Source organism: Saccopteryx leptura, chromosome 2 (assembly GCF_036850995.1).
Source record: "Saccopteryx leptura isolate mSacLep1 chromosome 2, mSacLep1_pri_phased_curated, whole genome shotgun sequence".
Taxonomy (NCBI): Eukaryota; Metazoa; Chordata; class Mammalia; order Chiroptera; family Emballonuridae; genus Saccopteryx; species Saccopteryx leptura.
In genome coordinates this window covers 116,970,257-116,984,256 of record NC_089504.1, presented here as the reverse complement: position 1 = coordinate 116,984,256, position 14,000 = coordinate 116,970,257, and the positions used below count along the sequence as shown (strand labels likewise).

The following is a 14,000-nucleotide window of genomic DNA, read 5'->3' as shown; positions in this document are numbered from 1 at the left end:
TTGTGGTCAAGTGTGCTAAATCAAGTGGCATTGTAGCATATACAATAGCTGCAGTTGATAACTGAAAACGTGTCCAGGCTGTTTATAAAATGAAATAATTGTTTTATTTGCGATATAACCCCTTCAAGCTCATTCTATTAATTAAATATTATTTCGATTGACTGCAATACAGTTTGGATATTCATATGGTATGTAATTATATTTTTATTAAAATAATATTGTTTTCACTCACATTTATTCATAAACAAATTACATAATAAAATTTTGTTTACTTAAACGAATTGTTTTTGCATTTACTTTTTTTTATTTTAATATTTCGTCTGGCCTGTGAAAACACTTTTCTTTCTAATCTTGCCCAGGGACAAAAACTGTTGGCCATGCCTGGTCTTGTGATTAGTCAAGACTGAGGTAAGGACAGTAAATCATAATTCGAGGTCTTGAAATAGGCTTCTTATTAGTCTTTTGGTCTGGTCTCATGATGATGTGGCCAGGGGAATCACTGGACTTGGGGTTCAGGAGCTGATACACAGCTTAACCATGATATTATCTTTAGCTTAACACAAACCCACATTTTGTGACCCTTAGTTAAGGTGGTCATTGTTTCTGACTTCCGCAAGGAGTTAATGACTACTAGGGGAGAGGGCTCAGGCTTACAGGGCATGCTGCGAAAAATGAATACAGGACTAAGCCACATATTAAATCAGGACCCTTGGTTTCAGTTGGTTATTCACTTTGCGGGCAGAAAAACATCTTAACAATGCATGTTACTAGGTTACCCTGATGTGCAGGAGTAGAAGCTATATGTCTTGTGACTCTAATAATATCATTGTATGATATTATTATTTCTGCTCTCTTGGTTATTTATTTTCTCCCCCGAATCTAACAGGCCCTAGGCTAAGCTATTTCTATAATGATTAACAGGGTGCTATGCTATTTCCTCCTTGTGGCTGTTAGTCCAAACTAACATACAAACTTTTTTTTTAATATTTTCTGACGGCTCATAACTCCTCAGCTTCATATATACTAAAATATTTAGAGTTCAGTAGGTTCTTGGAAACTGCAACTAAGCAAAACAACATAACAAAACCAATTTTACCACAGGTTAATTAATATAAATAAAAGGTAAGTTCCCATAGCGTAGTTCTCGTCACAAAACATCATCAAACTTCTAAATAAAGAACAAAAACACTTCTAATATTAAACAATGAAATAAACATGAGCTATACATACATTTAAAACAGCTGTATAAAAAAATAATAATTTTCCAACTGGCTTATTATAGTTGAGGGTTGCAGCTGGCTGAAGCCTAGCCTGGCAGTGCAGGGCGCCAGGCAGAAAGCCGCCCTGGACAGAATGCCGTCTCCTCGCAGGGCGCGCTCACACACTGCCCTCACTCAGACTGGGACTATGAAGACACACCAATTCACTTCACATGTATATCTTCTGAATGTGGCAGGAAACAACAGTCCTCAAAAAAACCCCACTCAGACACGGGAAAAGGAGCAAACTCCAGGTAAACAATGGCCTCTGCCAGGAAGCAATTCCTTTTCCCATCAATGTTGAATAAAATGTTATTCATCATTCAAGAATCTTTTGTACTTTTCCGCTTGTTTGATATTTCCATAATTAAAAGTTAACTTAAAAATAAAAGTGCTTCTGGCCCTGGCCGGTTGGCTCAGCGGTAGAGCGTCGGCCTAGCGTGCAGGGGATCCGGGTTCAATTCCCGGCCAGGGCACATAGGAGAAGCGCCCATTTGCTTCTCCACCGCCCCACCTCCTTCCTCTCTGTCTCTCTCTTCCCCTCCCGCAGCCAAGGCTCCATTGGAGCAAAGATGGCCCGGGCGCTGGGGATGGCTCCTTGGCCTCTGCCCCAGGCGCTAGAGTGGCTCTGGTCGCGGCAGAGCGACGCCCCGGAGGGGCAGATCATCACCCCTGGTGGGCATGCCGGGTGGATCCCGGTCGGGCGCATGTGGGAGTCTGTCTGACTGTCTCTCCCCGTTTCCAGCTTCAGAAAAATACTAAATAAATAAATAAAAGTGCTTCTATATCCTGAAAAATGCTTCCACTCCCTGCCTGAAACAAAAGAATGAACAAAAATAAAACAAGTTTTCAAGACACTGGACATATAAAGTGACAAAGATCCCTAAAAGACAGAAAAAAAGGTGAGCTTTGTGAAAGCTTCCAAGTCATGACACAGGAAGAGATACACAGGCAAAGTCTGATGGACTAGCTAACATGAGGAGTGGGAACTGAGAATCCAGGAAGACTAATATGGCTAGTACAAGACAGGGTAGCAGAGAGGAGGGTGGCACAGAAAGAAAATTATGAAGATCTGCAAAACATCCCTCTGAACTCACTTAACAGAGTACTGATCAGCACATACATGTACGAGAAATATCTAAGGCCTGGAAAAGAGCTACCTAAAAGGATTAGAGGCACAACTACCCACAATTCATACAAAACTATGAATATTTCCTTTTTCTAAAGCCAGACTGAAAAGACTTCATTTCACAGAGGAATTAGTTCAGTATTTAGAAGGGTCTTGACAGGAGGAAATAATGAGCACTAAACACTAATCTGCTCCCACTTAACAAATCTTAAAAGCAAGATCCAGAAAGATGCAACTGTTTCCAGGTAACTGTGTTCCATAACAAAATTCAGGAATATTTATCAGAATACAAACATATGTAGCACTCAGCACAGTAAAATGTACAATGTCTAGCATCCAATTAGAATTTATCATGCATGGAAAAAATAGGAAAAAATTACCACAATAAATAGGAAAAGAAAATCAACCAGCCAGAACCAACCCAGACATGATACAGATGTCAGAATTAGCAAAGACATTAAAATAGTTATTATAACTGAATCCCATATGTTCAAAAGCCAGATAAAGGATTAAACAGATTAAGCAGAGATAAGAAAGATAAGGAAACACCAAAATTAGACTTCAAGATAAAAACTACAATATCTGATGCCTCACCAGTGGTGGCACAGTAGACAAAGTGTCCACCCAGAATGCTGGGATTGTTCATTCTAAACCCCAAGGTTGCTGGCTCTGAGTGCAGGCTCATCAGTAAAGGATTGCTGGTTTGAGCAGGGGAATCATCCACACAATCCCAAAGCTTGCCAGCTGGTGCCCAAAGATTGCTGGCATGAAAAGCTCATAGTCGCTGGCTTGAACAAGGGGAAATTGGCTCACCCTGGTCAAGGCATATACAAGAAGCAATCAAATTCACAACTAAAGTGAAAGCAATTACTAGATGATGCTTCTCACCTTCTCTCCCTGTCTCTCTCTGTCTCAAAAAGAAACAAATAACAACAAAAATCACAATATTTGAGATGAAAAATACACTGTATAGAATTAATGGCAGATTAAGCAACAGAGAAGATCAGTAAACTTGAAGACATGACAACAGAAACTATCCAAAATGAAAGAAGACAAAAATAAATAGAACATCAGTGAGCTATGGGAGAAATTTAAGTGGCCTAACACAAATCCCCAAAGGAGATGAAAGAGGAGGCAAGAGAAACATTTTAAGATGTCCAAAATTTTTCAAAACTTCACAAAAACTACAAACCCACAGACCCATGAAGCTCAATAAACCCCAACAACCATAAAAATGAAAAAAGTACAATGGCATGTCAATCAAATAACTCAAATCAGTAATAAAGAGAAAACCTTAAGAGCAGTCAACGTGAAAAAACACTGCATACACAGAACAAAGGTAAAAATAACAGCAAAGTTCTTATATGAAACAACATAAAATAAGATAGTACAACAACATATTTAAAAGGGTGGGGTGGGGGACCTATCAACATAAAATTAAATATTCAGCAACATAGCTTTAAATTAATATTCTTAGCTATATAAAAGCTGAACATTTTTCTCACTAGTATATCTGCACTACAAAAAATATTTAATTCTGAATTTTTATCAATTCAAACTGGACTTTCCCTCAATTATCTGAATAGGAAGTATTATTTAAATAGGAATAGGTAAACGAATACAAATTCACACAAAATAACAGTTTCATGGCTAACCCCTACATGTAGCAAAAATCTAGACTATAAGAAAGAAAATTTTATCACCAAACTACTTACTTCCTTCCACTAAATATCTGACCATTTTTACATTAATTCTCAAATATATTTTCTTACCTTCTGCTTCATATCTTCCAATTCTTTAGTTTTCTGTAATAATTCCTCTTTTAGTTCTTCACACAGCAGCTGAAATTTTTCCTGGTTAATTTCCTTTTCATTTAATAGGTGCTTGAGTTCATTTTGTAACTCTGTGTACTCTAACTGCAACCTGATTTAAAAAAAAAAAAATCAATTTTAAGTGTGTCCTTTGCTTTCTAACTCTATTACTTTTTATATAAAATGAACCAATACTACAGAAGAAAACTAATTATTATATTCAATTAAAATTGCAAATATCTTTTCTTTTATAGAGTTTCATTTAATTATTAACACCATAGTTTATGAATGCAATTTTACTTTGAGGGGAAAAAATTTAGCCCACAGATACATTTAATTTTATCTCTTTAAAAATAAGACTTTTTATAAATTCATAACCCACTTGATATTATGCTTAATTCTGAATAAAGTATTTTTAAAGCAAAAAAATGTGCTGTATTAAAAAGGTCTTAAATGTGTATATACTGCAAAAAAAGAATTTATACTGTATGTTCCAAAGCAAACATTCAAAAAAAATTTTTTTTCTTTTTTTTTTTTTCTTTTTTCTGAAGCTGGAAACGGGGAGAGACAGTCAGACAGACTCCCGCATGCGCCCGACCGGGATCACCCGGCACGCCCACCAGGGGCGATGCTCTGCCCACCAGGGGGCGATGTTCTGCCCCTCTGGGGCGTCGCTCTGCTGCAACCAGAGCCACTCTAGCGCCTGGGGTAGAGGCCAAGGAGCCATCCCCCAGCGCCCAGGCCATCTTTGCTCCAATGGAGCCTCCGCTGCAGGAGGAGAAGAGAGAGACAGAGAGGAAGGAGGGGGGGGGGGTGGAGAAGCAGATGGGCGCTTCTCCTATGTGCCCTGGCCGCGAATCGAACTGGGGTCCCCCGCACGCCAGGCCGACGCTTTACCGCTGAGCCAACCGGCCAGGGCCAAAAAATTTTTTTAAATCAAACCCTTCACCACCAAATGCATGTAATTTACCTTGTGTGTTCTTCTTTCAAAGCCTGATAATTACTTTTATGATGTTCACATCGCAACCTTTCTTCAATTAACATTTTGTGTAACTCAGGGTGAGAACCTGTCAGCCCACTATCTCCACCAGGAGGATAAATGGTGGGAACAGTGTCCATATTGGTAAGTAAGCTGACAACCATGTAAAAGTAAGTTCTGACTTTATTGTCTTTAGTTTTCTTTCCAAGGTTATTTTCCACTTCCTTCTTGCTAAGACGGGATCTTGGAAGACCAAATTATATCTGCACAGAGAAATAAACTTAATTAACAATCAATGAATTCCTTCAGTGTTATGTATTTTTCATGTTATTATTCTCTTTTATCATTTCTATAATAAACCAGACTTTCACATTTTTAACTGTACATAAACCAAAACTTGAAAATAAAATAGAATAATACCATAACACATTTTCCTTACTTCCACACACAGTTTGCTTCAATTATTAACCTAACTAGAAATACTGACTTTTGTAGTTTGATATACTCCCAGATTCACAAACCCCATGCTTCCTGAAGCTACTGGGTTAAACTTCAAGGGTATAAACTCTGTATCCTGAAATCAGGGGAAAAGCCACTTGGGACTTGGTAAGTGGCTGGGGAGAATCAGTCTTCACAAAGATGACCTTCAGTAACTATGTGGGTGATTAATGCTAGAAGAGTCTTTTATCTGACAGAAGGTGAACTACATATGGTAAGGCTGCAGATTCATTGGAGAAATCAGTCAATACATAAATATTGATCACCTCCTACATGTTATTCAGTAGGTTAAGAACAGGAATCTAAATAACCTCCTACTTCCCCAAAACACTGAAACCAGATTATGACATAACTCTTTGTTTTATCAAAAAGTAAAAATGGTGACAGTGTGTTCTTATTATAATTAAAAATAATCTAATCAGAACTATTCTAGCCCTTTTAAGTTAATCTTTCTAAAAACGATTATATATATATTGATATATATATACACAGATATATAAATATATCTATATATACCTATATATATGTTTTTTCTAATAGCATCTCCTTCAGTAAAGGTTACCATGAATCACCTTTCCCTACTAGACAATCTTTAGCCTATGCAAACTAACCTCTAAATTACTAAGAATTGCTTGAAATACACCATTTCTGATAAATTAATGTGGTGTCTGCATATTACATTAGAAGACTTTTAAACTAAAATTGGGGTTGCTTTGGTTTCCTGTCAAATCATATTTTAATAGAGGGGAAAAGTCTTTCAAGGATACTCTATACTCCCTCGTCTTATGTGAAAGGTGAACCAGGACCGAGCCCGTACAAATGCTGAGTGCACTGTTTGTAGCAACAACCACAACATTGTTCCATCAACAGAACACATTTACAAAAACTGACATGTAATTTTAATTCTGCTCTTTGATCCCAATTAATTTTAAAATAAAAATATTTTTATTTTTAAATGGTATTCAGTTTAGAGAGAGGAGAGAGAGAGACAGAGAGAGAAAAGGAGAGAGAAAGGGGAGGAGCAGAAAGCATCAACTCCCATTTTGTGCCTTAACCAGGCAAGCCCAGGATTTCGAACTGGTGACCTCAGCATTAAAATAAAAATATATAATAAGCCTATCTCGTAGTTTCTAATAACACCACCACAAGGCATTATAGGGTTTAATTTTAATTTTAATTAGCTAAAAGCTTAAACTACCTTGGAAAAATCCAGAGCTACTCTTTAGTTCCACTACTAGGGAAAGAAACATAGGATTTACAAGCTAAAATGAATACTTTTTCTTCTTTGTTGCAGTTAAATTGACAATAAAATAAATATTCTCACTGACTCCTACTTTAAAATGGTAGTTAAGCCCCCATGGAAATAAAACTCACTAAGATTTAAACATTAAATTTTTTTTAATATTTATTTATTTTAGAGAGAGAGGAAGGGATAAAGAGAGAGAAACATTCACCTGTTCCTGTACGCACTCTGACTAGGGATTGAACCAGAAACCTTTGCACATCAGAACAATACTCTAACCAACCAAACTATCTGGCTAAGGCAAGATCTAAATAAACATTTTTGTAAAATAAAATAAAGTTAAAATTATTTATCATCTTCCCTTTTGGTACTAGAATCTACTAGACGTTTTCAGAATTTCACTAATTTCAGGCTCTTTCTCAATCACAACCAGCATTATTACCTCATATCTAATTCTAGCTCCTACGCAAACATGTATTTTCCCAAACCAGAGGGATTTCTCTCCTGTTCCAAGATGATGTTTACAATTTCATTACTTTTCTATATGTTAATTTTAGTAACTAGCAAAACTAGAATACACTATTACACATCACCAGGAGGCACTACACCCAAGCACATGATACACTCCCCTCATTACATACACACATACAAATTAACAATTAAATTTGCATACACTCACACAAAAAAAATCAACACTAACCTTTTTGAAGGTTACCTGTATCAAAATGATAAATCTACTTACAACTGGCCAATTCTAGTAATTTATTCCATGAAAGCAACTGGATGAGTACCAAAAAATAGTAACATAAAAAATTTCTTTGCAACATTGTTTTTAATTTAAAAAAGAAAAATCAGAAGGAACCTAAACTTCCATAAACAAAGGTAAGTCCATACAGTGCACTAAAAAGAATGTTACATCTGTCCCCACTGCCCCCACAGCAGAATAAAGACTATGAATGACAGATAAACACACATATATACTTATATAACTTGGTCAAATAATTTACACCAAGCTGATAATAGTGGTAATTTCTGGAGAAATAATAAAGGAGGACTCTCCCCCATAGGATAACTTGTTCCTTGTACTTTCATCATTTTATTGTTAATTTAATAATTACAAAAGAATTTTTCAGATAATGAACAATTCTACTCTCATCCTATATTCAAATTATCTTAAAACAAGTTCATCATCTTTGCTTTCAATCTTCCTTTAACCTGACTTTCCAGCTTCTGGTATTGATACTAGTATATAATGCTATCATTTATCCATATTTAACACCCCCAAAGCCTTATCTGGTCTCTCTCTCAACATCGTATATATAAACACCAAATACTTTAAAATGCATTTCATTCTCTCCATTCCTACTTAACCACAAAAAAGTCAGGCTCTTATTATCCTATAACTTAGTCCATTATTATTAGCACTTTATGTTATCTCTGTTTCCAATAGTTTCCCACTGTGGTCTACCCCACTGCTAGACTAATATTAAATTTTTCTTTTTTTTTTTTTGTTAGTGAGAATAGGGGAGATACAGAGATAGACTCCTGTGTATCCCTGACCGGGATCCATCCAGCAACCCCAGTCTGGGGCTGATGCTCTGCCCACCTGGGGCCCTAGCAAAGTGGCTAATTTTCGCACGAGGCAGAGGTTCAATGGAGCCATCCTCAGCACCTGGAGCCAATGTGCTCGAATCAATCAAGCCATGCTGTGGAAGAGGAAGAGGAAGAGGGAAAGAGGGAGAGAGGGAGAAAGGGAGGGAGAGAGGGAGAGAGGGAGGGAGAGAGGGAGAGAGGGAGAGAGGGAGGGAGAGAGGGAGAGAGGGAGGGAGGGAGGGAGGGGGAGAGAGAGAGAGAGAGAGAGAGAGAGAGGGAGAGAGGGAGAGAGGGAGGGAGGGAGGGAGGGGGAGAGAGAGAGAGAGAGAGAGAGGGAGGGAGGGAGAGGGGGGAGGGAGAGAGAACGGGGCAGGAGAAGAAATAGATGGTCACCTCTCCAGTGTGTACTGACCGGGAATCGAATCCGGGGCTTCCACAGGCCTAGTCAATGCTCTAGCCGCTGAGCAAACCAGCCAGAGCAACATTCAAAATTTCCTATATACAAGACAAAGTCAAAACACTCCAGCATTTCAAGGCCCTCCACAATCAGTTCCAATCTACCTTGATTAGTCTCATTTCCTACCATCTGCCAAAAATATCCTACTCCAGCTATCCCCTGAACAATTAGGCACATCATGCCTTTGTTCGTGCAGCTTTTGTCTTGGTTTATGAATCCAGCCTAATGCAAATAGACTATAGTATGAAGTACAATCACTAACTATTTTCTATTTCTGTAATACTTGATATGAATAGGCTTAAATGCAACAGTTAGATTACATATTGAAAAATACTTCTTGACACAAACTTAAAGTTATGAGCTGCTGGAATGCATTTGCTAGCCTTTTCCAGAATTTTCCCCTCTAGAAATATTTAAGAATCACAGAAAATTATCTGCCTATTTTTGCAAGTCTTATCAGGTCAGAATAATTTCAATATACTGTATTTTTTAGTATTTTGCACAGAGAACACATTCAGTTCTCCAGTTTAGTAGTAATCAATTTATAAATAATCTTGAAAAATCTAATTATTCTAGTCCTCCACACAGATCTCGTGTCATACATAGAAAAGGTCTCATAAAACATAATTTTTTCTTTCTTCTCTTGACCTTCAAAAGTCATCCCACGATTCTATATTCAAGCTTACAGAGAAAGAACTTCCATTTCTACTAATTATAGGAGGAGGCTTTTAGCTGAAAAGAGAAAACCCCAACTCAATTACCTCACATGCTGTAAAAAATATATATACTTATACATGTATTTCTTATACCAAAAAATCTGAAGATAGTCTTCTATTTCAGCTAATGGAGGACTGGGTAATTTGGATAAAGCCTACTATGGACGGGGGAAAAAAATAGATACATTATAGGTTGCTTTAGGAATAATAGTAATTCAGAAGCAAGATATTAGATTAAGTCTCAAATTGCTCTAAAAAACAATTTTACAAATAAAAAGTTACATAATAAAAAAGTCCACAGGATGATAAAGCAGGATGAATTAAGGCCACATGTAACAACAAAGAGGGTCTCAGTATTAAAGTTGTCAGACAATGATTTAAGAGAAAATTTTAAGTTATTTTTGTGTACAAGGCAATAGAAAATAAGGTTGAGAATTTTTGAGAGAATTAGAAACTATAAAAAATTAATGACTGTAACCCATTACATCAATAGACTAAAGCAGAAAAATCACATGATCATATCAGTAGATGTAGGAAAAGCATTTGACAAAATCCACACCCATTCATGATAAAAATTCTCAACCAATTAGATATAGAGGGGAACCTTCCTTAACTTCATAAAAATAACTTCTACAAAATATCTACAGCTAACATCATACTTAACAGATCAAGAACAAGCAAGGAGGTCACCTCTCACCTCTCCTTTTTACCACACTGGATGAAAGACAATGCAATAATAGGAAACAAAAGACATAAGGAAAGAAAAAAATAAAACTGTCATTGTCTGCAGACTAAATGTCTGTGAGAAGATCCAAAAAGAATAATAATAATAAAAAGCTCCTAAAACTAATGAGCAATTATAGCAAGGTTTCAGGATACAAAGTTAATGCAAAAAAAATAAATAAATCACTTTCCTATATACAGTATTGGCAATGAACAAATAGAATTTGAAATTTAAAACAATACCAACCATTTACAGTAACACTAACCTCAATATGAAACTGGTACAAATCCAACAAAATATGTACAAGATTTAGATGAGAAAAATTATAAAACTCAGATAAAAGAAATCAAATAGGGACTAAATAAAGGGGAAAATATTCTATGTTCATGAATAGGAAGACTCAATATTGACAAGATGTCAGTTCCTCCCAACTTAATCTATAAATTCAATACAATCTCAACAAGTTGTTTGGTGAATATTATCGACAAACTGATTCTAACGTTTATATGAAGAGGCAAAAGACCCAGAATAGCCAACACAATACTGAAGAACAAAGTCAGAGGATTGACAATACCAGACTTCTAACAGTTACTATAAGATAATGGCAAATAAAACAATGTGGTATTAGCAAAAGAATAAAAAGCTCAACTGAACAGAAAAGATAGTCCAGAAATATACTAACACAAACATAGTCAACTAACTCAGTGGTCCCCAAACTTTTTTGAGCCACGGACTGGTTTAACGTCAGAAAATATTTTCACGGACCAACCTTTAGGGTGGGATGGATAAATGCACAAAATAAAATTATGCAACTGGCGTAAAAACTGGTTTTTTGTGTTTTTTTTTTTTCATTTTTCCAAAGCTGGAAACGGGGAGGCAGTCAGACAGACTCCTGCATGCGCCCGACCGGGATCCACCCGGCATGCCCACCAGGGGGCGATGCTCTGCCCCTCTGGGGCGTCACTCTGTTGCATCCACTCAGAGCCATTCTAGCGCCTGAGGCAAAGGCCATAGAGCCATCCTCAGCACCCGGGCCATCTTTGCTCCAATGGAGCCTTGGCTGGGCTGCGGGAGGGTAAGAAAGAGTCAGAGAGGAAGGAGAGGGGGAGGGGTGGAGAAGCAGATGGGCGCTTCTCCTGTGTGCCCTGGCCGAGAATCGAACCCGGGACTCCTGCACGCCAGGCTGACGCTCTACCACTGAGCCAACCGGCCAGGGCCAAAACTGTGGTATTTTTAAATATAATTGTCGAACTTACGAGACAAGCGTCAAGAGTGAGTCTTAGATAGATGTAACAGAGGGAATCTGGTCATTTTTAAAAAATAAAACAACATTCAGACTTAAATATAAATAAAACGGAAATAATGTAAGTTATTTATTCTTTCTCTGTGGACCAGTACCAAATGGCCCACGGACCGGTACTGGTCCGCGGCCCAGGGATTGGGAACCACTGAACTAATTGATCTTTGACAAAGGAGCACATGCAAAAAAAAGGGGAGGAGAGGGAGAGAGGAGGGGCGGGACGAGGTGGAGAGGAGAGGGGAGGGGAGGGAAGAGAGAAAGAAAGAGATCTAGGCTCAGAAGTTATACCTTCTACAAAACAAATCATACACCAAAATGTAAAATGCAAAACTATCAAACTCCTAGAAGAGAACACAGAAGAAAATTTAGACAAGCTTTAGAATGACAATAGCTTTTTAGATATAAAAGGCAAGAGCTATGAAAGAAATAATCAGTAAGATAGACTTCACTATAATTAAGAACTTCTGCCCTAGCCGGATAGCTCGGTTGGTTAGAGCGTTGTCATGATACGCAGAGGTTGCCAGTTTGATTCCCAGTCAGGGCACATACAGATATTTATGTTTCTGTTTTAGTTTCTGTCTCTGCCTCTCTCAAATCAACAAATTAAAAAAAAGAAAAAAGAAAAACCTTTCTGCCTTTAAGAAATTAAGAAGAAAAGCCATAAACTGGAAGAAAATATTTGGAAAAGACATATCTGATAAAAGACTGTTTTCCAAAATATTAAAAGAACTCAAACTCAACAATAATAAAACAACACAATTTTTAAAAATGGGCCAAAGAAGATATATAAAAGGCAAATTAGTTTATTATAATATGTTCCACATACGTCATAAAGGAACTGCAAATTAAAACAATGCGATACCACTCCATACCTACAAGAATGGTCCAAATCTCAAACACTGATAACACCAAATGAAAGTGAGAATGTATAACACCTAAATATTGGTATTTAGCCAAATGAGTTGAAAACTTACATCCACACAAAAACCTGCACACAGAAGTTTCTAGCAGCTTTATTCATAATTGCCAAAACTTGGAAATTACCAATTTGTTCTTCAGTAGGTAAATGGATAAATTGTGGTGCATCCAGACAATAGAATATTATTCAAACCTAAGAAGAAATCAGCTATTGAGGCATAAAGAGATACAAAGAAACCTTAAATGCATATCACTGAGTAAAAAAAGCCAGTACGAAAAGGATACACACTGTAGTAGTATACCAGTTATTTAAATTTCTGGAAACAGCAAAACCATGGAGACATTAAAAATATCAGTGGTTACCAAGGGTTAGAGCAGGGGTCCCCAAACTACGGCCCGCGGGCCGCATGCGGCCCCCTGAGGCCATTTATCCGGCCCCCTCCGCACTTCCAGAAGGGGCACCTCTTTCATTGATGGTCAGTGAGAGGAGCATCTGCATCCTGTGCTCCTGGAGTACTGTATGTGGCGGCGCCGCAAAGCGCTGAGTCGCTCACATACAGTACTACTTCTGGTGACACAGGACGCACGCGTTACGGCTCCAGAAGCACGTCATATCACTTGTAGGGCTAGCTAGCAGTGACAAATATGGAACCGGACATTGACCATCTCATTAGCCAAAAGCAGGCCCATAGTTCCCATTGAAATACTGGTCAGTTTGTTGATTTAAATTTACTTGTTCTTTATTTTAAATATTGTATTTGTCTCCGTTTTATTTTTTTACTTTAAAATAAGATATGTGCAGTGTGCAAAGGGATTTGTTCATAATTTTTTTTATAGTCCGGCCCTCCAACGGTCTGAGAGACAGTGAACTGGCCCCCTGTGTAAAAAGTTTGGGGACCCCTGGGTTAGAGGGAAAGAAGGGATAAACCATACACAGCACAGAAGATTTTTAGAGCAGTGAAATTATTCTGTAAGATACTATAACTATAAAACACAAGGCAACATATTGTACATTTGTCAAACCCCACAGAATATAGAACACCACGAATGAGCCCTTATGTAACCGCACACTATGGGTGATGATGATGGGTCAATAGGTTCATCATTGTAACAAATGTGCTACAAGATGCAGGATATTAACAATGGAAGAGGCTGCATATGTGTGGGTGAGGCAAAGGGGTATATAAAGATGGGAACCCTCTGAACTTTCTGCTCAAGTTTTGATATAAATCTAAAAAACAAAAGAAGAAAGGAAAGAGTAAGGAAATTATATGTAACAGAAACCATACATGGCCTGAAGAGCCTAAAATATTTACTATATGATTGTTCATAATGAACACTGAATGCTTGCTAATAAACCTTTCTCTAAGGTA

The 14,000-nt window shown here is 37.4% G+C and overlaps 1 protein-coding gene across 4 annotated transcripts in view; it reads right to left on the bottom strand.

Annotated features, from left to right (window-relative positions):
* The window catches only part of CEP83 (centrosomal protein 83), a 105,280-nt gene that overhangs the window by 57,344 nt on the left and 33,936 nt on the right, over window positions 1–14,000 (bottom strand). For 3 of the 4 annotated variants that reach the window (XM_066368630.1, XM_066368629.1, XM_066368631.1), the window contains 2 exons: window positions 5,170–5,441; window positions 4,161–4,311 (listed from right to left, as the gene is read on the bottom strand). In XM_066368630.1, coding sequence (XP_066224727.1) covers window positions 4,161–4,311; window positions 5,170–5,342 — 324 coding nt within the window. In that variant the 5' untranslated portion in view covers window positions 5,343–5,441. The remainder of the gene's footprint in view (window positions 1–4,160; window positions 4,312–5,169; window positions 5,442–14,000) is intronic. The other variant, XM_066368632.1, reaches the window with a different exon arrangement.